Source organism: Martes martes (genome assembly GCF_963455335.1).
Source record: "Martes martes genome assembly, chromosome: 1".
NCBI classification, from domain to species: domain Eukaryota; kingdom Metazoa; phylum Chordata; class Mammalia; order Carnivora; family Mustelidae; genus Martes; species Martes martes.
Window position 1 is genome coordinate 198,713,550 of NC_137888.1, and position 27,071 is coordinate 198,740,620.

The 27,071-nt window shown below is 45.0% G+C and overlaps 2 protein-coding genes across 4 annotated transcripts in view; both read left to right on the forward strand.

Annotated features, from left to right (window-relative positions):
* Nucleotides 1-1,261: 1,261 nt before the first annotated feature.
* Nucleotides 1,262-8,044, forward strand: QARS1 (glutaminyl-tRNA synthetase 1). Its single transcript, XM_080809746.1, has 24 exons — nt 1,262-1,398; nt 1,559-1,706; nt 2,081-2,190; nt 2,348-2,423; nt 2,645-2,709; nt 3,283-3,336; nt 3,467-3,527; nt 3,879-3,950; nt 4,066-4,151; nt 4,332-4,418; nt 4,842-4,941; nt 5,062-5,140; nt 5,223-5,331; nt 5,424-5,554; nt 5,663-5,755; nt 5,868-6,005; nt 6,089-6,176; nt 6,265-6,408; nt 6,513-6,617; nt 6,811-6,903; nt 7,005-7,132; nt 7,230-7,296; nt 7,371-7,496; nt 7,902-8,044. The coding sequence occupies exons 1-24, from the start codon at nt 1,282-1,284 to the stop codon at nt 7,950-7,952; spliced, it is 2,328 nt and encodes a 775-aa protein (XP_080665872.1). The 5' UTR covers nt 1,262-1,281; the 3' UTR covers nt 7,953-8,044.
* Nucleotides 8,045-9,222: 1,178 nt separating this feature from the next.
* Nucleotides 9,223-27,071, forward strand: part of QRICH1 (glutamine rich 1) — a 52,864-nt gene continuing 35,015 nt past the window's right edge. The window contains exons 1-3 of one of the 3 annotated variants that reach the window (XM_080828934.1): nt 9,223-9,385; nt 10,839-10,898; nt 20,748-21,077. In XM_080828934.1, the coding sequence (XP_080685060.1) occupies nt 20,769-21,077 (309 nt within the window). In that variant the 5' untranslated portion in view covers nt 9,223-9,385; nt 10,839-10,898; nt 20,748-20,768. Of the gene's footprint in view, nt 9,386-10,783; nt 10,899-20,747; nt 21,078-27,071 lie in introns of those variants that run through there. The other 2 variants (XM_080828933.1, XM_080828935.1) reach the window with 2 other exon arrangements.

Consider the following 27,071-nt stretch of genomic DNA (forward strand, 5'->3'; position numbering starts at 1 on the left):
CACCTTTGTTGTGGGCTAGGTCCTGTAGCTGTGGACTCAGCACAGGGGTGGTGTGGCTGAGGCTCTGCTGCTTGGTGCCTGTCTATAGCACCACTGCACTACATCCCCAGCTCAATGCCTGCACCTGGCCTTGCCTGGGCTGGACATCAGGCTGGAGTCATGGGAGCCAAGACACAGGAATGGACTTCGGGATTGATGCAGTGTGGCCCTGGGCAGAACCTGGATGTGGTCATCATGTGGGACCCAGATGTAGGCCCAGAAATGGTACTTGGTCATTAGTGGGATATGACCACAATGCAGGACACAGAACATGGATAGACTGCGGTCATGGATATCCTGCCTCATTCTTGAATGTCCACAAGTATCAGTGACCCCAAAGCCTAAAGAGCCTGAGTTCCAATCCAAAATTTGGGGATCTTCTTACCATCTCAGCAGCTCCAGTTCCACAAAGAAAACAGTTCTCCTTTAGCCTGATTCTCAGCAGGTCCTAGAAGTCCAGTGAGACACTGGGGAGATTCCGCCAAGCACAACAAGCCTCATCATGAAGATTGTATCTCCTCCGCTCCACCCTATCCCAATTCCAATAAAATATCTTGTCAAACACTTGCAGATGGATTTCCAGGTCTAATTTGCTTGTAGTTTTTTGTGACATTTGCATGCTTTGGTAAGGGAGGGTACGTATGTCAGGAGATTTTAAAAGAAGTCATTACAGAACATCTTTGAGGTCCTTCTTCCGCCCAAACACCTATCTCCTAGCCAGGTGTGTCTAGGTGGGCGCCTGAAAAGTGCCGGACTTAGGGAGTCCCTCTATCTGCCATTCTACACACTATCTGTGCTGGAGTCTTGACCGGTTTCTCCGGAGTTCGGTCCCCTGGCCCCCAGCTGTTTCCATGACAACTCCAAAGCTGCGACGTCAGAAACGCGCTAGGAACTCGCAGTTGCTCCCAACAACAGAAATGGGATGGTCCCAAGCTTTCCTGCTTCTGTGCTGAACACCTTCCCAGGTTCGTGCAAATCTCCCCTAAAGTCCTGCCGCCCCCACCACTTCACTTCAAGCGACCCGCACCACGAAAACGTAGACGGAAGTGAAGCGCTCGGAAAAACCAGTCTGGGTGGCCTCTGTCTTTTAAATGGCGCCGACGACTCTGGGTAGCCCGCCCCCTCCCTCCAGGACGGCTACCATTGGCTCTCCCTGGCGGCTTCGCTCTCCTATTGGTCAGTGGGCTAATGCCAACGTCAGATTGGCCCCAAAGTTTTCTTTCGGTTTCCGGTGTCCCAGCAATGGCGGCTCTGGACTCGCTGTCGCTCTTCACTGGCCTTGGCCTGAGCGAGCATAAGGCCCGGGAGACGCTCAAGAACACGGCTCTGAGTGCGCAGCTGCGCGAGGCGGCAACCCAGGTGGGAGTCCCTGTGCCCTTGACCCTGCCTGCCGACTGTGCTTCAATGCCGGACCAGGTCCCGATCCCCATCCTCACCCCGACCCCGACCTACCAACCTTGTCTAACTCATGTTTTTCCTACTGGGTGTGGGGCTTCTCTTCTGACCCCTTGAACCCCAGGCGCAGCAGACTCTGGGCTCCACTATCGACAAAGCTACCGGGACCCTGCTATATGGCTTGGCATCCCGACTCAGGGATCCCCGGCGTCTTTCTTTCCTTGTGAGCTACATAGCCAATAAGAAGATCCACACCGAGCTCCAGCTGAGCGGTGAGACCCCTGCCTGCCCTGCTACTTCCATTTCCAACTCCTCCCTTTGGGCAATACCCCTGTCTGCCCTTTCTGCCAAGTCCCCCAGTGCCTTTTTCTATGCTCCTTCTGCGTTCCTCTCTAAACTCAGGCCCTGACAATGAGGGGTGGAGAGGGTTCCCCGTGGTAAAACTGACTGAGGAACTGTGTAGGTCTAAAGGAGAGCCTCTATCAGAGCACGATTCTTTCCTGTGGTCTCAGTTTCTCTAGGTTGGTGCAAGTCTTAACCTCTGAGGAGGCCGAATTGTGATTATTGGGGTTTCATGGGGTTAGGTAGGGCCTTGTTTAACCACTTCTTGGAGCTGAGATGCCACTCATTGGTTCTCCTTTCTCAGCTGCCCTTGAGTATGTTCGAAGTCATCCCCTGGACCCCATCAACACCGAGGACTTTGAGCAGGAATGTGGTGTGGGTGTCATGGTGACCCCAGAGCAGATTGAAGAGGCTGTGAGTCTTTCCTTAGGCATCGGGTACCTTCTTAGTACTGACCCTGGAAAGGAGTGGCTCAGCTTCTCCACCCAGGAAGAGACAGGGTGAGAGTGTGGGTCCCTTAGAGCATTTCTGAAGGACACTTTTCTGAACGACATGGTTTGGCTTTCTGCAGGTGGAGGCTGCCATAAATCGTCACCGGCCCCAGCTCCTGGAGGAGCGTTATCGTTTCAACATGGGACTGCTGATGGGTGAGCAGGGCCTGGGGCAGTGGACTATGTTGTTCTCTCTGGTCATACCTTCTTTTTTGGGCATAAATGAGAGAGAGGAGAGGGAGGAAAAGAGCATTTTAAAAGTGGTCCGGTTGGGCCCAGGCTCTGTTTCTTGAGGTTAGCCAGGACTTTTTCTTGTGAAAGAGAGTGGGAAGTGTCCTTCTTGGCCTTTCTGCAGCTCCTTGTGCCTATGTTTGTAGGAGAGGCTCGGGCTATGCTCAAGTGGGCAGATGGCAAAATGATCAAGCACGAAGTGGACATGCAGGTGAGCAACTCCTTGAGCTGAAGCAGGCAAAGACCCTGCCATGGACAGTGCCTAGGGTCCACTGAAGGATACATGGGGGTGGGAGGGGAAGAGACCCTGTCCCTGCTGTGGTGGATAATAGAGCCTAGTGTGGAAGAGCACCACCCTGCTGGGCAGTAAAAGAGTTGGGCCTCTGGATCATGCCTGTTTTCTGGTGAGTTGCTTTCCTCTGAACCTTAATTTCCTCATCTTGTAAACAGAGGTGATATGGCCCTCATCTCAGATGATGGGTGAGAATCACAAGAGGCTGATGGCTGAGGTAGTTTGTTGTCTTGATGCTGAGCCCACAGTTCCTCTCTGTAAATGGCAGTTTTTGTTACCTGTTTTGTCACCAGATTTTGGACTCTCAGGGGGGAAAGAGCATTTGGGGCCAGCAGAACCATGTGAGGAGGAGAAGTGGGATGGGCTAGGTAGGTTCTTCAAGGCAATATTGGTAGGCAGGCCAGAAAGCCCTTGGGTAGGTGGGCGGGGTCAATCAGAGGCTCCTTGAAGCAGAACACTCTTGTTTCAGCCCGAACCCCGGTTTCTGCGCAGGTTCTTCACCTTCTGGGTCCCAAGACAGAGACTGATCTGGAGAAGAAACCCAAGGTGGGGTTTCTTGGGTATGGTCCTGGCTCCCTGGGGATGAGGTGGGGTGGGGTGAGACTTCCGGCTGGGGAAGGGAGCATGTGGCCCCAGTGATCCTGAGACCCTGACCCAACTTCTGGGCTTCTCTCAGTTGTCAAAAGCTCGGCCAGAAGAGAAAGACCGGAGGACAGCAAAGGACATGATGGAGAATGGTGAGAGGCTTGAGGTCCCTGACACATTCAGCTCTCTGACTTCTAGGCTTTCTACATGATGGGTTCTTATAACCCAGTCTCCTCAGGCCATTAACTTCCTCATCATCCTACCTTCCACTGCCAGATTGGAATTCCTGGTGTTTCCTTTGTTCTCATTACCAGAGACTAGCATGAGGAAACAGAGAAGTCTGGCTCTGTACCTCTTGTCTCCAGGGTTGGAGAAAGAAGAAACTGTCTGGTTCTCCTCTGGTTGCAGGATTTGGGGAGTACTGAGAAGTACCTCCCTGAGCTGCACGAGGTAGCTATAGTCAGAGGATCAGAGGATAAGTTTCTTTGGTCTGTTCTTCACAGGTGAGGCTGCTGACCAGGCCCTGTCTCTGATGGAGCAGCTCCGAGGGGAGGCACTTAAGTTCCACAAACCTGGTGAGCAGGCAGGTCAAAATCCTGGGGAGGGTAATATCTTGATAGTAACTCTTACAGCCAGGGTAGGGAGCCTTGGGCTGCAGCGCAGTCCTCAGGCTTGTTCTGGCCCTGGCAGGTGAGAACTATAAGACCCCAGGCTATGTAACCACTCCACACACCATGGACTTACTGAAGCAGCACCTGGAGATCACTGGAGGACAGGTGTGTGGAAGTACTGTTGGGCAAGTTAGTCCTGTCACTCGCCAAGGGGCCTGGTGAGTGACAGGACTGCTGCTCCATCTAACCCATCACCTGGCCTCCCTACAAGGGGCATCTGTCCCTTGAGGGCAGTCTCAGTTCTGGCTTAATTCTGCCTTAAATGTCCTATTTCCCTCATCTCAGGTACGGACCCGGTTCCCGCCAGAACCCAATGGAATTCTGCATATAGGACATGCCAAAGCCATCAACTTCAACTTTGGCTATGCCAAGGTGAGTATGTGGGGATCTGGCAGTCAGGGTGACCACTTGCTGCTCCCAAGTCTTGATACCGGAAAGGTGTCCCTGCCTTTCCTGCTGCTGCTACAGCGTGCCCAGAGCGGACAGAGGCCATGGAGGGGAATCATGTATGTGGTAAAAGGCCAGGAATCCATTGGGCTCATTGGGAAAAAGCTGTAGATGAGGCATTGAGTTCAACTTTGGTGAAGTGCCTAGTGCAACTCCTCAGGCTTAGAAAGAGGGTGTCTGGAGTTGGTATAAGATGCTTTGTTTAAGGCATTTAGATACAGGAAGATGAGTGAAACTCCTGAAGGTGTTTTCAATTCTGACATGGGAGAGCTCTGAGAATGTCCAAGTTTAATGAGTTGGACTCTGGAAGCTGATGATGTGAGAGCTCACAGATTCTATAACTCCTAGGCCAACAATGGGATCTGTTTTCTACGCTTTGATGACACCAACCCTGAGAAGGAGGAAGCAAAGTTCTTCACTGCCATCTACGACATGGTGGCCTGGCTGGGTATGGGCTGGGCAAGGGCTAGGAAGAAAGAACTGGTGGTCTGCGGGCCTCTCCGTGGGCTATGGCTTGCCATTGGGTGTCCCTGGCTCGTTGCTCATACCAAGTCTTTTTCTGCCCCAGGTTACAGTCCTTACAAGGTTACATATGCCTCTGATTACTTTGACCAGCTGTATGCCTGGGCCGTGGAGCTCATCCATAGGTGAGGCCGGGGTTGTCACGCAGAACTAGGCAGGCTGCCCAGGACATAGCCATCTTGGGCCCTCATACCTCTTCCCCCATAGGGGCCAGGCCTATGTGTGCCACCAGCGAGGAGAGGAGCTCAAAGGCCATAACTCATTGCCCTCACCCTGGAGAGACCGTCCTGTAGAGGAATCACTGCTGCTCTTTGAGGTGGGGTTCTAGAGGGGCAGCTGGGTCTGGGTGGGTGCTGAGGAGGAGGTGCCCCTGTGCTGAGAGGCAGTCTGAGCCCTTGGTCCTGTCAGGCAATGCGCAAGGGCAAGTTTGCGGAGGGTGAGGCCACACTGCGGATGAAGCTGGTGATGGAGGATGGCAAGATGGACCCTGTGGCCTATCGAGTCAAGTATACACCACACCATCGCACGGGGGACGCCTGGTGGGTGTGAACATGGGGTGGGGCTGTGGGATTGTAGAGTGGGGTAGTGGGGCCATGGGTAGGGCAGAGTGGGGCTGGATGGTGGGGCCCATTGCCTATGCCCTACAGGTGCATCTATCCCACCTATGACTACACACACTGCCTCTGTGACTCCATCGAGCACATCACCCACTCACTCTGCACCAAGGAATTCCAGGCCCGGTGAGGGAGCTGGGCCTATGGGGTGGCGAGGGCCAGTGGGATTCCAGCAGCCCTTCCCGTGGTCTCTCTCTGGTCTGACGTGGCCAGACCTGACTCTACCCTCCCACCCCAGACGTTCTTCCTACTTCTGGCTGTGCAATGCTTTGGATGTCTATTGCCCTGTTCAGTGGGAGTACGGCCGTCTCAACCTTCACTATGCTGTTGTGTCCAAGAGGAAGATTCTCCAGCTTGTGGCAGCTGGGGCTGTGCGGTAGGATGATTGTTTATCTCACTGAAGGTTGGAAGTAACTAGTGGCATATACTGCAAGTATCTCACCACCTCCTTGCCTGCAGGGACTGGGATGACCCGCGGCTCTTCACACTCACAGCCTTACGACGGCGGGGCTTTCCGCCTGAGGCCATCAACAACTTTTGTGCTCGGGTATAGCCCAGTGGGCTGGGTGGGCAGGTGGGGGCTGAGCAGGGAAGTTTGTGGTTGTGGCTGTGAGTGATGCTGATCTTCCTGCTAGGTGGGAGTGACAGTGGCACAGACCACGATGGAACCCCATCTGCTAGAGGCCTGCGTGCGTGATGTGCTGAATGACACAGCTCCGAGGGCCATGGCTGTGCTGGAGCCATTACAGGTCATCATTACCAACTTTCCTGCTACCAAGGTAGGTGTGCCTCTGTGTGTATGTGTTGGGGGAGGGGTGCACCTGGGTCTGGGCATGGGGGTCCCAGTGCCTAATGTGACTGAGACACCCATCTCCTGCTATAGTCCTTAGACATCCAGGTTCCTAACTTTCCAGCTGATGAGACCAAGGGCTTCCATCAGGTTCCCTTTGGACCCATGGTCTTCATTGAAAGGACTGACTTCAAAGAAGTAAGTAGGGGGTGTGAAGGGTCCTGTTTGCTCTTGAGCCCAGTCCTGAGATCCCTTCATCTCCTTTTGTCAGTCCACCTACTTCCTACTTCAGATGAACCAGCCCCTGCCAGACATAGGGGTGGGGGGAGAAGCCTCTTGTACCTTTTTGACCTGTGCAGTCTCCTGTGTCCACACTACTTCCTACCTCTAGGAGCCAGAGCCAGGCTATAAGCGCCTGGCATGGGGCCAGCCTGTGGGCCTAAGGCATACAGGCTACGTCATCGAGCTGCAGAATGTTGTCAAGGTGAGAGTTGTCAGTGCCTGCTGTGGGGAGGATCTGGGTGCATGCAGACTCCAGTTCTAGTAGTGGTCCCTGGGTCTAATTGTAGGCTCCTTGACTTCCAGGGCCCCAGTGGCTGTGTAGAGAGCCTGGAGGTGACCTGTAGACAGGCAGATACTGGAGAAAAGCCCAAGGCCTTTATTCACTGGGTGTCCCAGCCTCTGACTTGTGAGATTCGCCTTTATGAGAGACTGTGAGTGAACAGAGCTGGGGTGCAGGCAGATACAAGATGGGCACAAGATGGGCCTTGCCTGCTATGGCTGGGGTGTTGACCTTCCTTCTGGCTACAGATTTCAGCACAAGAACCCTGAGGATCCTGCTGAGGTGCCTGGAGGATTCTTAAGTGACCTGAACCCGGTAGGCTCATGGGGTATAAGGTGAGGGTGGTGGGTCTCTCTGGCTGGACGGCCCTCTGAGTTTCCTGCCCACAGGCATCGCTACAAGTGGTGGAGGCAGCGTTAGTGGACTGCTCTGTTGCCCTGGCAAAGCCCTTTGATAAGTTCCAGTTTGAGCGGCTTGGCTACTTCTCCGTGGATCCAGACAGCAGCCAGGGACAGGTACATGAATTTACCTGCCTGCAGTGACAACAGTGACAATGGTGGCTACCATTTATTGTGCCAAGTGCTCTGCCAACATTCCCTTAGTTAATGCTTACCACTTGAGATATGGGGTTCATGTTTTACTGATGAGGAAACAGGTTCAGAGGTCCAGGCACGAAATTTTATATGGCCCCTGCCTTTCTTACTCCTCAAGGGTGTAGAGGTCAGGCATAGTGGTTGTTATAATCCTTATAAAATGGAGGCCCAAAGTCACCAGTCCTCTACCCAAAGTCATAGTTATTGAGAACCCAAATGTCCTGACCCTCAGCTCCCCTGGGAGGAGGTAAGGGTAGGGTCTGGTGAGGTCTGGGCTTTCTAACCTGGTTCTGGCTTGGTTGTCATTCTTCCCCCTCTGCCATCCAGCTTGTCTTCAACCGGACTGTCACACTGAAGGAGGACCCAGGAAAGGTGTGAGCTGTAAGGAAGCACCATGGACCTACCTCATGCTTCTGGAGGCCAAGGGTACCCAGACTCCATGTCAATAAAGAACAGCTAAATCCCCTGGAGTCTGTGTGTTGTCTGTCTGCACTTCCAGCTCCTGAGGACCTCAGAGACTTGCTGGGGTAGGGAGGAGGTGCACTGCACATACCTTTGAAACTACTGATACACTTCTTAGTGCTCTAGGGCAGGGATCTGGGCCCGATTCGAAATCCTGTGCACCTGGTCTGAGGGACTAGCAGGTTCTGGGTGCTGTCCCACTGTTTGGAAACTTGTGCCAGGGAGATCTGAAGGGTTTGTGTCTGCCTGTGTGCCCAGGCAGATGAAAACACCTGGTTCTCAGTCTAATCATTTAGCAAATAGTTATTGAGTGCCATCTATGTGGCAGGCAAAATGAGAAGAGGACTTATGAGGTGGCCTTCTAAGTTGATGAACTAGTTGGGCAGACAGAGGGTGACCAGGCACTGTGCAAGAGAGGTCTCCCTGGGGCCTATAGAAGGCTGGAGAAAGTTCCTGACCAATCCTGTGCCTCAAAGTATTCTCAGGAGGTGACTCCTTAGGGAACCCCTAGGGACCAAGGAGTTGTTTGCCAGGCAGGAGGAACAAGTGCAAAGGCCCTGAGGCCCCCTTTTAAAAAAGTCTATAACCCTCGGGGGCAGTGTGGGCTACTGGTGAGGTCCACGTGTGCCTGCAGCTTTAACACCCTCCACATTTTCCCTGTATACAAACACCAGACTACCAGAGGCCCGCTTTAAGGTGGACTGGGTTGCTGAAGGCTGGATTAGGAAGGCAGCGGATTGAGGAGGGTGTTCCTAAATGTTAAGGACTCCTGCACGAAAGTGACTCGGCTTCCCAGGTAGGACGATGGTACCGGGGCGCAGAGCCTAGGTCAAGGGGCTGCGGGGGCTACCTTAAGCAAGAGACGGGGCCCCGCCCCACGTGGGGCTGCGCGATTGAAGGAGGCCCAGACATGCTGCAGAAGGTGGGTCCAGAGAGCAAGCTTGAGACCCAAACCGCCCAGCCTCCTACTCCAGGCCGGTCTGCGGCCCAGGCCCCGCCCAGCATGGAGGGGCGTCCGAGGGTGAGCCGCTCCGCCCTACGCTCCTGGCTCTACTCGCCGTTTCTGCATCCGGAGGCCCGGCCTCTCGCCTCGGCACAAGCGTTCCCTTTAAGTTTGGCCAGGAGGCAGTCTCAACTCTCGCGGGATTCGACGCCTCGGTTATCGCGAGAGGGGCATTCGGCACCCATTGGCTGTGAGGGTTGAATGTAAGATGGCGCCCAGGGAGCTGTGAGGGGAAAATCCTGTCGGTCTTGGAGCGGCGACGGCGGAACCGGGGCCCCGAGCGGTGCGGCGGGGCCGGCGGGTAGAGCGGCGGCGGCGGCGGTGGCGGCGACGACGACGTCGCCGGGTGAGGGCTGCAGCTGGGGCAGAGATGTGGCGAACCTGTGGGCCTGAGACAGCGGGCCCACCCCACACAACGGCGGGCGGGGGCGGGCGGTCGGGCCGCTGCCGCTGGGCCCAGGAGACCTCGGGGCGGCTCCGGAGAGGAGAATGTCCCTGGGCTCGCGCGCCCCCGCCCCTTGGGGAGTGGGGAGAGGCAGGTCGGGGACTCGGGTGGGCGCGGCGCGCGAACGCGCACTGGTGCTCGCGCGCGGCCAGGCCTGTTTATACGCGGGCGCGCGCGCGCTGTGCGGCCCTTCTGGCGCGCGTGGCCGCCGACGTGCGCGTTCCCGGTTTGGGTATCTCGGCTCCTGGTGCTGCGGCCCTTGGGCAAGAGCGGGTGTCGGTGGCGCGCGCCCGCCAGCGACCCCCGCTTTCGGGGCGCGCGCCCTGCTGTTGGGTGGCGACGCTGCCGCCGCGAGGACGCGCAGGACACCTCTGCTGCGTGGAGCGGCGGCGAGCTGGCGGGAGGCTCGCAATGTGAGGAAGGTTGTGGGTTGGGCCCTTCCTGCTCTGGTGACGTCCCCGGACCGCCGTGGCCTAGGCCTGGGGAGAAACCGACCGGCTTTACCGTCTGACTTGAGGATCTGGTCTTCCGCGAGGCGGGCGAGATTGCTCGTTCTTCTCGAAGAATGCAGTGACTTGAGGCTAATGTGCGGGGAGGGTGCTGCCCTGTTTCTAAAACTGAGCTATGTAGGTCTGTGAGGGCAGCGAGCCCCCTCGAGTTTCCTCACCTTGTTCTTGTGCTTTGTGCTGGAGAGGGAAGGTTAATCCTGGAAGGCTCTTCAGCGGTACCTGCTTTCTTGTCATTGCAAAGTAATTCTTCCATAAACGCAATTCCTACGCGTCACCTCTGTGCGCTCCGGAAGGGGATCCTCTTCTGTGGTCGTGAAATTATCCGAGCTTTAAAATTCCACTTCAGATCCTTAAATGCAGCCTTTTCTTCTGTGTGGGTGGGAGGGGCTTGCTTGTATTCTGTTAGACTAAGAAAGGCCCGCTATCTCTCAGCCAAAAAGTTGACCAGAACAAAATTAAACAACCTGAGAAACCTGTGCTTTACCTTCTTTTATAATTACAAAATTCCCCAACAGAAATTTCTAAAATCTGTTCATATATGACTGCAGAAGTCACTTTTGATGTAGAATTTCAATCCTTTTCGGCTTTTTTGTTGTTATGGTACTATGGGAGTTCTAGGTTTGTCCTAGAGAAATAACGCACTTTTTTGTAAGACAAGACATATGACTGTTTTACAGTCTTGCTTAATTAAGTTGAAAGAAAAAGAAGCTAAGAGGAAGTAAAATTAGCTACCAAACTTAATAATGATGGGGGTAATTCTATTAACATACTGTATTTTAAGAACAAAGTTAAAATTTAAAAAGAGGCTGAGGATGGAAAGGACTTCTTTGTTCTATCTTCTTCAGAATGTTACAAGTCTTAAGAACTCAGGACAAGCAGCAGAAATACATGCAACATGGTGACTGGTGAGTTAAAATCATTCATATGCTGAAAATATGTGTGCAGTCTTTTTCCTAGTAGTATTGAAACATTACAAATCCTGCCAATTACTCTGGGTGCTGTCTGACAGAAACTACTAAGTGCTGGGAAATTGAAGATGTGGGAGAACTGCATCTTTGAATCCAGCCACAGTTTGCTGCTTGAACACTTTTCTTCTCTTGAAATGTAAGTCAATGCAACTTGCAGGTTTTAGCATGAGGGCGCAAGCTTTTCTAAGGATCTTAAATGGTTCAAAGAAAAGTAGTAAAGTTTGAGATAGACTTAAAATTTTGATATACCTTTTAGGCCTGCCTGTTCCAGGATATCTTTGTTTTTAACTATTAAGTTTGAGATCTGCCGTTTAAATTGGTGTTTGTAGATATTTTTGTAAGCTCATTAACTTAGATTTATCTATTAGAGGATCTCCTACTTTCAGCCCTCTGTGATGAATAGTTTGTGTACCTTTTCATAAACCTTTGCTTTACACATCCCCTTTCCAGCTTATGTTGTTGCCATTTCAAATAGATCAAATAGGGGTTCAGATTTCTTAAAATTTTAATTGCTCCCAAAAAGTACCCAAAGTCAGGGGCTCTAGGTATGACTGTCTTGCATTATGACAGCTTCAAAATCAGGGATCTTTTCCTTAAAGCTTGCATGCTGTCTTTTAATCAGTTGTGGTTTGTCCTCTATGTGTCATGCTTCTTGCTTGTCTACTTTTGAAATGGCCATTCTTTATCTGTAATGGTCTTTTATTTCTCCATCTCAGAATGAGGTGTTATATGAGCACCTATTCTTTTCTGTTACTTTGTACTTAGTTGCCCTGCATTTTGTTCTAGATGTTTTAAGTCTCTCCAGGATTGTGATTTCTGATTGTGGCTGCATGAACAAGTGATAGATTAACCTTTTGCTTTGCTGAAAAGGGGGAAAGAATGAACCTTTGGTGTCACACTTGAGGCTAGAGCAAAATTTTAGGTAGAGCTGGTTGGCTGTGTCAGAAAGTTTTGTTTGTTTTTTTTTTTAATATCTGTAAATTCAGGTGGTCTGTATAAAATTTAATGAAAAATTATAAAATGAACCACTGTTTACGACCTCTTCAAGAGGTAGAACAGTGCCAGCACCCCTGCACCCTTCATGGGTCCATTCCTAGTCATAGCTTCTCAACTGCTAGAGATGATTAACGTTCTGACTTCTGTGACAATCATGTTCTTTTTCTTTTTACTTTTATCTCCTTCATATCCCTCAACAACATAGTTTTGTTTGCTTTTGAGTTTTATGTACATGGAATCATACTGTATTTTATGTCTTCCTTCCTTAAGCATTGCTAAATTCATCCCCATTGTGTGTGACTGTAGTTCATTCATTCCAGTTTCTTTATAGTATTCAGCTATATGACTATACCATAATTTACTCATCCCTTCTGCTTTTGGTAGACTTCTAGATTCCTTCCAGTTTGGGGCTGTTACTAACAATACTACTTTGAACATTCTTGTATAATTACCTTTCTGTATATGTGTAATACACACCTGGGGATAGAATTCAGCTTTACTAGTTGATACAAATGGTTGTGCCAGTTTATAGTCCACCAGTCTTCGGTGGGAATGTGAATTTAAGTTCCTGGTTGAAAGTGTGTTGTCCAAAAATAGAAACATGGCAAAAATGCCCCTAAATCAGGCATTCCTCTGGTAAAGGTGTGGGGCAGATAAATGACCCAGTGGGATAATACTTACCCAAACCATGTATAGGTTTAGTATCCTTAAGAATAGAAGTGTATCTCCCAATTTGCTTCTTTGAAATGATTCTTTATGTTAATTAGGACAGATGTGACTGCACCTCCTTAAAATAGAAGTTGATTTCTTTTTTAATGTGAATGTGTTCTTCAAATCGGACTTACAGAACTGTAAGGAGCCATCTACACACAGTAGATGTGAACTGTGAGAGAGGCCCAATAACATGACTGGGTAAACAGGAAGAGGCAGGGCTCTGAGGCAGCTCAGAGTTTCTTCTCTTAGTCCATTTTATATTCAAGACCTGCTTTGTGGAACTGCATGGGAAACTGGGAAGAGGTATCAGAAATTTGAGGAGACCCAAGATAGGATGATTCTGGTGAGTATTTAAGTCTTCCTTTAGTGCCTAAATAGAAAAAAGAAAGAAATTGGCAAAGAGACCTATGAAAATGTAATAGATTATTCCTTTAGAATAACCTTTGTCCATCATACCTTCTTGTGTTCTAGTTATAAAATAATAAAAGTAATGATAACTTCATACATTGAGGGCCTAAATCTGTCAGACACTGTGCTAAGCTCCAGTAGAAGATACTGGGGAAGTACTAGTGATTGATAGGTGTATATAAGTGAAAATTTCCTAGGTCTGTTGGTGTGGGGTTTTCTGTTTATTGTTTTGCAAAGCAGCTATGCTTAAAAGTATTCAGAAGCAAATGCTTGTTTACAGACTGCCCTACCCCAATGAGCCTCAAAGTGTTTTCCTCACTCTTTGCTTTTTGACTCCCAGAAATTGGGAGTATTCAACTGTCCCTCCAGCTTCATGTTTTTCTGAAGTATTTTAGTTAATCAGTTAATTTACTGTTGCTCACCAAGTCTTTGACCTGGAGCTAATTAAGAATCTTGCTTCTTTGGGGGGTTGTAGAGAGTTTTTCCATTTCTCCATTACCAGGGCTCACACTTGTGCAGCCTTGTGAGCAGCATCTTGAAGAAGTTAACAGTCTTCATTATTATGCAAGCTCTGGTGCTTGATGATTTTGTCTTTAATAAGAGTTTTAGGTTTTGAGGGAAAAATCATGCTATGATCAGCCAGAATTGTTTGTGTCTACTGTGGTGTAATCGGTATGTAAAAAGATTAATTTTTAATTATCTTTTTGATTTAATACAAATTGTGGAAAATATAGGAGAGTATTAAACAGGAAGAAATTTAAGTCCTCTGAATCTACCACCAAGGCAGAACTACTGTTAGCAGGTTTTTTTTTGCATTTTTTTTCTTAGGTATATAAACAATATTGGGATATATAAATACAATTGTATTAGTTCCCTTTTCACACATAATTTATTTCTCTGTTAAATTTAAATAAACTGTATTGAGAGGACAAGGAATCTTCCAGATATTAACATCTTTTTTTTCTTTTTTTTTTTTGGCTACTGTGTTAGTAGATGTAGAACACTCAGTAAATGCTTAGGAGCGGACTTTCTTTATATGAAGTTGGTATATAATAACAGTGGCATTTCAAGTCAGTGAGCAAAGGAATTTCAATAATTCAGTAAACGATACAGGGACAAGTTGTTTGCTCTTTGGAAAAAATAAAATTCGACTTTTACCTCACATTATACAAAATAAATTTAAAATGGATCAAAGCATTGTATTAAAAAATTATACTGTTGAGTTAAAAAAATCGTAGGTGAATAATGACCTGATTTTATGGTAGGGAAGGCTTTTTCTGAGCACAAAAACAAAGGAAGAAACCGTGGTCACCACTATGGAGAATTTGCTTAATTTTTCTCAGTGTTTTTTTACTCACTGACTAGTCTAAAATATTTGAATACATTTCTGAAGCCTTCTCTTCGCCCACCCCCTTCTGAGCAGCACTTTTTTGTGTCAGGTCAAATGCTGACTTAGTGTGCTTTCGTTATTGGGATGTGTCAGTCTGGTGGATACTGCCAAGTGAGCAGGTTAAAAAGACAAGAAATGAAGCCATGTGTGTTTTAGTCTGTATAAATGGGCAGATTGGAATGTTCTTTCAAATTGGCCTTTTCCATTAAATTTTTAAGTTCTCCAGGGGGTGCTTGGCTGGCTCAGTCAGTAAAGCATGTAGTTCTTGATCCATGGGCTGTGAGTTTGAGCCCCACATTGGGTGTGGGGATTTCTTAAAAATAAAATCTTTTTTTTTATATTTTTAAGATTTTTTTTATTTATTTGACAGAGAGAGATCACAAGCAGGCAGAGAGGTGAGGAAGCAGGCTCTCTGCTGAGTGGAGAGCCCGATGTGGGGCTTGATCCCAGGACCCTGGGATCATGACCTGAACCGAAGGTGGAGGCTTAACCCACTGAGCCACCCAGGCGCCCCTTAAAAATAAAATCTTAAAAAACTTTTTTTTTTTTTAAAGATTTTATTTATTCATCTGACAGACAGAGATCACAAGTAGGCAGAGAGGCAGGCAGAGAGAGAGAGAGGGAGGAAGCAGGCTCCCCGCTGAGCAGAGAGCCCGACGCGGGGCTCGATCCCAGGACTCTGAGATCACGACCCAAGCCGAAGGCAGAGGCTTTAACCCACTGAGCCACCCAGGTGCCCCTTAAAAAACTTTTTAAGTTCTCCATTGAATTCGTTATTGGTTAGTATTTTTAGCTTCCTCTGATTCATTGGTTCTCAAAGGATTTTGTGGACTTGTACAGACAGAATTAGTGAAGAACCTCCTAGGGGCCTAGTGAAAGAAAAAAACAATGGGAATTGGGAAGCCCTGGCTTCTGCTTGAAGCTCCACTGACTACAGTCAGCTCTAAACTTGGAGCACAGCAAAGTGTTTTTGTATTTTGTAGTCTAAACTGTTTAAAATACAAAAGGTGGGGGCGCCTGGGTGGCTCAGTTGGTTAAAGCCTCTGCCTTAGGCTCAGGTCATGATCCCAGGGTCCTGGGATCGAGCCCCACATTGGGCTCTCTGCTTAGCAGGGAGCCTCCTTCCTCCTCTCTCTCTCTCTCTCTCTCTCTGCCTGCCTCTCTGCCTACTTGTGATGTGTGTCTGTCAAAGAAATAAATAAAATCTTTAAAAAAATAAAATAAAATACAGAAGGTGTTTTTATCATAGAATGTTTCATGTATTTTCACAAGGATACAGAAGAATAGAATATTTGTTGAGGAGTCTTTATCAACATTTTCTAAGTTTTATAGCACTTTTCCTACTTCAGGCTATTGGTGTTTTGTTTTGTTTTTTAAAGATTTTATTTATTTATGACAGAGATACCTAGAGAGGGAACACAGGCACGGGGGAGTTGGAGAGGGAGAAGCAGGCTCCCCGTTGAGCAGGGAGTTCCATGCGGGGCTTGATCCCAGGACGCTGGGATCATGACCTGAGCTGAAGGCAGATGCTTAATGAGTGAGCCATCTAGGCGCCCCTGTTTTGTTTTGTTTTAATGAAATCTTGAATGAACTTTGAGACTTTGTAGCAGATGCATTTCCAAGCTTTTATTCCATTCTTCCTTTTTAAATTTTAGTTTAATTAATTTATTGAGTAGGCTCCATGCCCAGCGTGGGGTCCAGCACCAGGCTGGAACTCACGACCCTGAGATCATGACCTGAGCTGAGATCAAGAGTTGGACACTTGGGGCACCTGGGTGGCTCAGTGGGTTAAGTGTCTATCTTCAGCTCAGGGTCCTGGGATCGAGCCCAGCATCAGGCTCTCTGCACCTGGCAGGGCGCCTGCTTGCCCCTCTCTCTCTGCCTGCCTCTCTGCCTAGTTGTGATCTCTGTCAAATAAATGTGTGAAATCTTTAAAAAAAAAAAAAAAAAGAGTTGAACACTTAACTGACTGAACCATCCAGGTTCTCCTTATTCCATTCTTTCTGAGAACTAAATATCCATCTTATTTTTGCTTTTTGGGATAAATTTATAGTTGGACTAGGGTTTCTTACAGTGATTTATCTTAACGTGGTATTCTGGAAATACGGGATTTGCTTGGAGCAGAATGGTTTTCATCTTTGGAACCTTGATTTAAAAAAAAAATAATGTCCTAAGTTTAATTTGGTATGAAATGCTGTATTCTAAAAGTAAACTATTGATTTATTAGAATTATACTCCCTTCACTAAATGCTTGTCAAAAATACAGGACACAGGACTTTAATTTCCCTATTTTATATAGTGCGAAGTCTGTAATTTACTCTGAAATTAATAAGCCTACAAGTACAGATTTAAAGCTATGAAATTGATCATGGCAAAAATAAAAATGTGATTGGCAGGGGTTAGTGAGAGGAAGATGATTTAAATGCCCTAAACTTACCTTTCCTGAAGGACAGATCAGTGTTTAAAATTGGTAGATCAAGAAAGCATACTTACATATTATTTTGTGGGTGGTTTTTTTTTTTTAAGGCAGTTAACATGTTTGTTAGCTTGATTGTGGTGAGTATTTCTTAATGCATAGGTATATCAACTTACAAATTGTACCCCTTAAATATATACAATTAAAAAACAGTTGCTTTGCATTAAATGATGCATTAAAAGACAGATGAATGCACATGTATTTGATATAGTGTCCTTTTATAAGATACACAAAGAACTTTTACAAAGCAAGTAGCAAAATGCAAAAAACTTTATAAATTGGTAAAAGACTTAGAATGACATTTTAAAAAGCAGGATTTCAAAATTATCAATAGACACAAAAAAGATACTCAACTTTGGGTGCCTGGGTGGCTCAGTCCTTAAATGGCTACCTTCAGCTCAGGTTATGATCCCGGGATCCTCGTATCCAGTCCTGCTTCGAGCTCCTTGCTCAGCGGGAAGTCTACTTCTCCCTCTCCCACTTCCCCCTGCTTGTGTTCCTTCTCTCACTATGTCTCTGTCAAATAAATAAATAAATAAAAATCTTTAAAAAAAAAAAAGGTATTCAACTTCATTAGTCATCAAAGAAAAGTAAGTTAAACCCTGAATGTGGCACCTACTGTGCTCTGTTAATGAAAAATCAGACATTAATATTAAATGCTGGTGAGAATGTATAATAGCTATATGTGGGGTTATTTTAAAATTATTTTTCTGTACTATTTGAATATTTTCTCTTAAAAAATGAATGTGTTACTTTTACTTCCCCCCAAAACAAAAACAAAACAAACCAGAAAACTAGATGTAATTCTACCCTGAAAACTTGTTTCTAGAAAAAGAATTTGGTGCAGTTCTTCTTTATATTTAATATCAGACTTCATATGAGGCTTAAGCCTCCTGATTACTGAAATTTGGAATGAAGGGAAATAAGTCACTAGGAAGATTTAGGACCTGCCTTTACCACACAATGCTTGTATGAAGGTTTTCTGATTCTGTAAACTTACTTATAACTTTTGGGGGATTTGTGTTTGTTTGTATTTATTTTCCCCCAGATTTGAGACAAAAAAATGTTTTGCTACATGGTTCTCCATACTTTTTAAAATATTGCTTTGAGGGGTGCCTGGGTGGCTCAGTGGGTTAAGCCTCTGCCATTAGCTCAGGTCATGATCCCAGGGTCCTGGGATTGAGCCCCGAATCTCTGCTCAGCGGGGAGCCTGCTTCCCCCGCTCTCTGTCTGCTTGCCTCTCAGCCTACTTGTGATCTTTCTGTCAAATAAATAAATAAAATCTTAAAAACAATTTTTTTTGCTTTGACATAGTAGTTATGACTCCAGTACAGACAGTCTTCAGAATTCAAGCAGTCTCTCACTATTTTATGGGAATGCAGCTAATTGTTGAAGAAAATAAATTTGGGGAAATGTAAGTTTCAGTTGACCTCTGCCATTCTTTTATGATGGAGGTAACTACTGAAATATGTAATAGCATAGCAAAGAAATAGTTAATTTCTGTTCATGTATCTCTCCCTTGTCCCTTATTGAGCTAGAAGGGTAAGTGTGATTAGGTATTTAGAGTCACATGTTGGGAATTTTGTAATGTTGTTGGGTCTATATTATGAGAACTGCCTTCTTCAGAAGGAAATTCCAGTCATGATGCTCTTATCAGAGGGGAGGTTTGTCACATTCTGTACCAGTGTGGTGAGTGTTTTTGGGTCACCTACACTGGAATGTCCTTCTCTGAATAGGTAAGAAAAGGATGAGGTGCTTGTCCTTGGTGGTGGTCTTCTCATTTGTGCCATGACATCACTGAGAGCTGAATTTTGAAGTCTCATAGACTTTGAAAGACCTCCTAATTTTCAACTCTGAGAGAAGGTATCTGAATGCCGCTGTAGCAGAGAGAACTGAGCAAGGGAGATGGTCAGAAGAGAAGTGAGAAAGGGACAAATGAGTTAAATTTCAGATTAGAGGCTGTCAGCAAAGGCTTTAACCTTGCCCTCACCTGACCTGCACTTGCTGTTCTTTGCACTTTATTGTGCTTGGAGTTTCCTGATAAATAGAGGCTTTCTGGAGAGTAGTGGCCTAGGATTTGACTTTAGTCAGGACAAGGTATATGTGTTGTTCTTTATTTATGGAAAAATATATTTAGAATATATTATACGCATCATTAAAAGTTTTATTGTTGGGTCTGTTCTCTTTGAAAGCACCCAAATATAACTCGTGTAATATATTTACAGTGTCCCACAGAAATGTTGCCAGTGTTAGTAACATAGTAGCAGTAAGAATTACATGTTTTCTTTGGTCTCACACTTGTCCCAGATACATAGGTTCTTTTCCCAAGATATATACTATTTACCAAGAAAAAGGGTAACATTTATGGTTGTAAGTTAGAGATGTTACAGGGACAGAGAGCCATAATCCTTCCTTTATACATTCAATTGCAAATGAAACATACATGTTTATGTATACATGTATGTACTTTGTGTCAGCCATTCAGAGAGTATTGGGACACAGTCTTGTCTGCCAGGATTTTAGAGTCAAGTGAAAGAGATGAGATGATTACCCATATGCCTTTTATCTGTAACATAAGGCAGAACGCCTGGGCAGTGAAGGAGACTGGCATTTCTAGCCTTGATGCCCTTCTAGCCTTTCCTTGATGGCCCAGGGAAACAAATCACTTTTTCATTTGTGATTGACAGAGAGCCCTTTTTGGCAAAAAGGTTGACATCGTCTGTATGACCCTCCTGTCCTGCTGCTGCTTTTGTTCTGGAGGTGGTTCTGATCCAGAGAGGAGGGAACAGTATGAAAGTAGCAGTGGTAGAGCCCTCAGCAGTCCATAGATAGATTGCGTGGTTGTCCCCCAGGTAATTGAGAATTACTATCTATCCCTGCAGATTCATTCTTAGGGTAAATACCCCAATGAAAAATGTGATGAATTGATCTCTGAATCTTCATAGTGACCTAGTAAATTAAAGTACTATTCAGCTCCCTCCCCCAGCTAATTTTAATAATACCAGCTAGTACTTATATGGTGCTATCCATGTTGGATTTTCTTCCAAGCACTTTACTTGTGAAGTGTGTTTAATCTTTATGTCAGTTCTGTGTGGTAGATCCTGTTTGTCCCCATTTTATACACAAACTAAGGTTAACTAATTTCCAGGGTTTCAGAGCTAAGGAGAGATCAAGCTGGGATTTGGACCCTGGCAGGCTGGCTCCAAAATCTGTGCTTTTGACCAGTAAGCTGTGCTGTAAAAGAATGTGAGCAATATACAGCAAACGGATTTTTGGTGTTTCTGGTGGCAGATGAAATATAAGTATATATTCCCTTTCTCTAGGGTCTTGCTACAGCTAGATGGCATATGTATTCTTCACTCTAGGACATCGTTGGCCGCAGAAATTGAACGTGTCAGTAGGAATCACTGCTCTTAACTTCCTTGGTTGTCCTCTCTGTGATGGTCACAGAGTAATTTTGCATGTGACTTTTGTTGTCCAGTGCTTGGCTCTGCAGAGAAGATGGCATTGGCCTAGAGCTGGGTGGAGAGTGTGTTTTCAGCCTGTTTCATCCAGTACTGTGACGCATGCCTTTGTTTTTTGTTTTCACTGTGATCGTTTGATTTAAGAAATGTTTATGGAAACAATTTCTAGACGCTGTTAACCAAAAAAAGAATAAGGTGGTATAATAACTCTATTTTGGATTCTAGATGTACACAGCTACCCTGAATATTCCACTCTGATCCAAGCATGATTGCTCTGCATTTCAGAATATGAAAACAATAGCATAATTTTGACTTCTGACCATTTATTTTATTTCTAGGAACCCTAAGGACTCTGCAATATGAATAATTCCCTGGAAAACACCATTTCCTTTGAAGAGTACATCCGAGTGAAGGCGCGGTCTGTCCCGCAACACAGGATGAAGGAATTTCTGGACTCACTAGCCTCTAAAGGGCCGGAAGCCCTTCAGGAGTTCCAGCAGACAGCTACCACTACCATGGTGTACCAACAGGGTGGGAACTGCATTTACACAGACAGCACCGAAGTGGCTGGGTCTTTGCTTGAACTTGCCTGTCCAGTCACCACCAGTGTTCAGCCACAAACCCAACAAGAACAGCAGATTCAGGTTCAACAACCACAGCAGGTTCAGGTAAAAGGGAGATGTTGAGGTGCATCCTGTTTAACAGATTTTATTTGCCATCCGGGTTTTGGTTAGCAGGAACATCACATCACAGATGTCCAAGGTTATTTTTACTAAGGGGAGTACTCTGGTTTTTTAAAACACATTTTATTTAACACAAAGGCTTTCATAGTTAGTATAGACTAAAAGTATTTGTAACTACCATAAACTAAAAAGATTGCAAATACTTGCCATTTGCTTTGGCGAATTGAACAGTATGGGAATTAGTGGTCTTCTGGGACTGGGTTTGGATGTGACATAGCTGTGTGTAACGGAAGGTTCTCTTTTATCTGTGTCACCCTGAACAGATCAAGAGCAGGGGAGGGGTTCATCTTACCTCATTATTTAAAGCATGACATTTGGAAGTTGTTTTAAAATGGATATATTTTAGTGATCTTCATTTAGTTTTATTGTTCCCTGACTTAGGTCCCTTGTAGATTTCTAGGTCTGCATTTACTATTTGTAATCCTCAGGAAATAATGCTAATTGTAATGAGCTTACAGAAAGAGAAGAAACTTCATACATTTGCTGAGAAGGTGAAAGTGCCTCTTCAGGGCTTCCTCATCTGAGACTAACAGTATGCTCCATTTACAAATTCTGCTTTCTTGCCCCTGTCTATTTTGATTCTATTTCATTTTGCTCTCAATGTTTTTTACACCAAGAGAATTGGAAAGGGTAGAACTTGATGGAGGGACAAGGACTGTAGAGAGGTATGTTTGATGAGATAGAAAGACTGTGGCCTCTTTGCTCCTTAGGAATGCAGGCAGGTATATTGAAAGGATCTGGGCTCTGGAGTTGCATTCCTGGGTTTAAGTCTGGCTTGACCTCCTATTTGTTGACATTTAAATCTTTTTAGCCCTAGATTTTTCATCTGTTTAATAAGGATAATACTGTTTAGTGATACTGAATGAGATAATAAACAAGAAAACATCTGGCACGTGGAGGAATGCAGTATTGTTTTCTCGTTTTTGTTTTTGTTTTTTTTGTATTTTAAGATTTTATTTATTTATTCAACAGAGAGCTACCGTGCACAAGCAGGGGGAGCTGCAGGCAGAGGGAGAGGGAGCCACTGGCCTCCTGCTGAGCAGGGAGTCGGATGCGGGGTTCCAGCCCAGGACCCTGGGATCATGACCTGAACTGAAAGTAGACCCTTAACAACCCTTAACAACTAAGCCACCCAGGCATCCCTGTTTTTTCCATTCTTTGTAAGGAAGGAGGTGTATAGGAAAGGTAGACTGATTCTTTGGTTCAAGAAATTATTCTGCTGTTACTTAACAGCGTGGACTTCATTTTTCATAAGGTTAAAATGGTTTGGGATATGGGCGTCTGACTAGTCTATAGAGCATGCAATGCGACTCTTGATTTTGGGGTCTTGAGTTCAAGCCCCATGCTGGGTGTAGAGCTCACTTTAAAAAAATAAAAGGGAAAAAAATGGCTTGGGATTTGAGTCTAAAATGTTGTTTAAGACTTTATATTAAAGATGGAGGATTGAGGTCACTTATTAACATTATCATCTTTCCTTAAAACCCCTGTAAATAAAAGAAGGAACGTAGGGGCACCTGGGTGGCTCAGTGGGTTGAGCCTCTGCCTTCGGCTCAGGTCATGGTCTTGGGGTCCTGGGATCGAGCCCTGCGTTGGGCTCTCTGCTCAGCAGGGAGGGAGCCTGCTTCCCCTTCTCTCTCTGCCTGCCTCTCTGCCTACTTGTGATCTCTGTCAAATAAATAAATAAAATCTTTTTAAAAAAAATTTAAAAACCTTTTTTTAAAAAGATTTTTATTTATTATTTGAGAGAGAGAGAGAATGAGAGAGAGAGAGCAAGAGAGGAGGGAGGTCAGCGGGAGAAGCAGACTCCCTGTCAAGCAGGGAGCCCAGTGTGGGACTTGATCCCAGGACTCCAGGATCATGACCTGAGCCAAAGGCAGTCACTTAACCGACTGAGCCACCCAGGTGCCCAAAGCAAAAAACTCTTATGGCAAATATATTTTCATTAATAACTGGTTTAAGCCAGAGGGATTTAATTTTTCTAAAATTTTCTAGAATTTTTCTAAAACTTGGCTTTGTAGATTTAATTTAAATAAAGATTAAATTGATATTAATTATTACTTACAAAAATTGATACTGTTAATCTAAAATTACCAAAATCATAAGCTAGACAGTATTAATAAAAATATGACTGAAAATACAACTTTATATAAGACTTTGAAAAATAAATGTTTTTCTGAGTGACATCAGAGTCAAATATATGCCTTGCAGTTAAAAAATTATTATACAGGGGTCCCTGGGTGGCTGAGTTGGTTGTGTCCAACTCTTGATCTCAGGTTAGATCTTGATCTCGGGGTTGTGAGTTCAAGCTCAGCTTGAACGCCCAGCTCCATGCCCACTAAAAGAAAAAAACCCAGAGTTACTATACACACATGTCGGTTTCTTGGTCTCTTTTATTGGTCTATCTATACTTAGTTTAAAAGGATAACTTTTGAAATTAAAAATAGCACATGAGGCATAGGGGAGTTAAGTCCTATATCAGCAGATACTGTTTGCACCCAAGCTGCTTTGACTGGAGCCTGTGCTTCTGCATAGTGCTGCTGATACACGAAGAACTCTGAGAAAGTAGAAAAAATCTAGTAAAAAAATGAACAAAGGATATAGTAGTTTGTGAAAGAAGAAATACATATGATCATATGCATATCAGAAGATGTTTCATAGGGTGTCTGGGTGGCTCAGTGGGTTAAAGCCTCTGCCTTCAGCCCAGGTCATGATCCCAGGGTCCTGGGATCGAGACCCGCATCAGGCTCTCCGCTCAGCGGGGAACCTGTTTCCTCCTCTCTCTCTGCCTGCCTCTCTGCCTACTTGTGATCTCTGTCTGTCAAATAAATAAATAAATGAATAAATAAATAAGATGCTTTGTAGAAACTACTGGTAATTATGGAGGTATAAATTTTGAAAGTGAAATATATTTCATTTATTAGATAGGAAAACATTTATAAAGATTTTATCCAGGACAGCAAGGGTATGGAGAGGATAAATTAGTGTAACTTTGGGGCACGTAGGTGGCTCAGTCAGTTAAGCGTCTGCCTTAGGCTTAGATCATGATCCTAGGATCCTGGAATTGTACCCTGCATCTGGCTCCCTGCTTAGGGGAGAGGCTGCTTCTCCCTCTCCCTCTGCTGCTTGTGCTCTCTCCATTGCTCACTCTTTCTCTTAAATGAATAAATCTTTTTTTAAACAATGCAGAAAAAAAAAATTAGTGTAACTTCTTGGAAGTGGTTTTGGCAATACTTGTCAAAAGCTTAAGTGTGCATACCTTTGACCTTGCATTTGTGTTCACAGGTATATATGTATATGGGGATATTCACTGCTGCACTCATTATAGTAGTAACACTAGAAACAAGTCGCTCAGTAAGGGAAATGGCAAATAATGGCACTGGTACAATTGTAGTGTATTGTGCTATGTAGCCAGAAGAACGAGGTAGATCTACATGTTTTGACAGGGTAGGATGTTTAGCAGATTGCTGAGGGTCAAAACCAGTTTAGTATCACTGTTTTAACATGCAGAATGTAGTAGTTCTTGAACAATAGTAGTAAAGTTCAAAATAGTAAATGGACTTGGGAGTGGGGTGCTAAGGAGAAGCGCTCAATTTTTATTTGTTTATTTATTTTTAACTGGGCTCCATGCTGGGCTTGAATTTTTTTTTTAATTTATCTTTTTAAAAATTTTTTATTAATATATAATGTATTATTAGCCCCAGGGGTACAGGTCTGTGAATTGCTAGGTTTACACACTTCACAGCACTCACCATAGGACATACTCTCCTCCCCAATGTCCACAACCCAACCACAAATGTTGGCTTATGTGCATAACCCAACCACCCTCTCCCTACCTCCCCAGCCCCACTAATCCTCAGTTTGTTTTGTGAGATTAAGAGTCTCTTATGGTTTGTCTCCCTCCCAATCCCATCTTATTTCATTTTTTTCCTTCCCTACCCAGCAAACCCCCCACATTGCCTCTCAAATTCTGTATATCAGGGAGATCGTGTGATAATTGTCTTTCTCTGATTGACTTACTTTGCTCAGCATGATACCCTCTAGTTCCATCCATGTCATTGCAAATGGCAAAATTTCATTTCTTTTGATGGCTGCATAGTATTCCAATGTATATATGGACCACATCTTCTTTATCCATTCATCTGTTGATGGACATCTAGGTTTTTCCCATAGTTTGGCTATTGTGGTTATTGCTGCTATAAATAAACATTCAGGTACACGTGCCCCTTCGGATCACTACATTTGTATCTTTAGGGTAAATACCCAGTAGTGTGATTGCTGGGTCATAGGGTAGCTCTACTTTCAACTTTTTGAAGAACCTCCATGCTGCTTTCCAGAGTGGTCACACGAGCTTGCATTCCCACCAACAGTGTAGGAGGGTTCCCCTTTCTCTGCATCGTCACCATCATCTGTCATTTCCTGACTTGTTAATTTTAGCCATTCTGACTGATGTGAGGTGGTATCTCATTGTGGTTTTGCTTTGTATTTCCCTGATGCCAGGTGATGTGGAGCACTTTTTCATGTGTCTGTTGGCCATTGGGATGTCTTCTTTGCAGAAATGTCTGTTCATGTCCTCTGCCCATTTCTTGATTGGATTATTTGTTCTTTGGGTGTTGAGTTTGATAAGTTCTTCATAGATTTTGAATTCTAGTCCTTTATCTGATATGTTGTTTGCAAATACCTTCTCCCATTCCGTCGGTTGTCTTTTGGTTTTGTTGACTGTTTCCTTTGTTGTGCAAGAGCTTTTGATCTTGATGAAGTTCCAATAGTTCATGTTTGCCCTTGCTTCCCTTGCCTTTGGTGATGTTTCTAGGAAGAGGTTGTTGCCTGTGTTCTCCTCAAGGATTTTGATGGATTCCTTTCTCACATTGAGATCCTTCATCTATTTTGGGTCTGTTTTTGTGTGTGGTGTAAGGAAATGGTCCGGTTTCATTCTTCTGCATGTGGCTGTCCCATTTTCCCACACCATTTGTGGAAGAGACTGTCTTTTTTCCATTGGACATTCTTTCCTGCTTTGTCGAAGATTAGTTGACCATAGAGTCGAGGGTCTATTTCTGGGCTCTCTATTCTGTTCCGTTGATCTGTGTGTCTGTTTTTGTGCCAGTACCATACTGTTTTGATAATGACAGCTTTGTCATAGAGCTTGAAGTCTAGAATTGTGATGCCACCAACTTTGGCTTTCTTTTTCAACATTCCTCTAGCTATTCGAGGTCTTTTCTGGTTCCATGTAAATTTTAGGATTATTTTTTCCATTTCTTTGAAAAAAATTGATGGTATTTTGATAGCGATTACATTAAGTGTGTAGATTGCTTTAGGTAGCATAAACATTTTCACAATATTTGTTCTTCCAATCCATGAGCATGGAATGTTTTTTCATTTCTTTGTGTCTTCCTTAATTTCTTTCATGTGTACTTTATAGTTTTCTGAGTACAGATTCTTTTCCTCTTTGGTTAGATTTATTCCTGGGTATCTTACGGTTTTGGGTGCAATTGTAAATGGGATCGACTCCTTAATTTCTTTTTCTTCCGTTTTGTTGTTGGTGTATAGAAATGCAACTGATTTCTGTGCACTGATTTTATATCCTGACACTTTACTGAATTCCTGTACAAGTTCTAGCAGATTTGGAGTTGAGTCTTTTGGGTTTTCCACATAAAGTAGCATATCATCTACAGAGAGTGATAGTTTGACTTCTTTGCCGATTTGGATGCCTTAATTTCTTTTTGTTGTCTGATGGCTGAGGTTAGGACTTCTAGTACTATGTTGAATAGCAGTGGTGATAATGGACATCCCTGCCATGTTCCTGACCTTAGCGGAAAAGCTCTCAGTTTTTCTCCATTGAGAATGATATTTGCTGTGGGTTTTTCATAAATGGTTTTGGTGATATTGAGTGGGCTTGAATTTTTAAGTAAACACAAGGGGCGT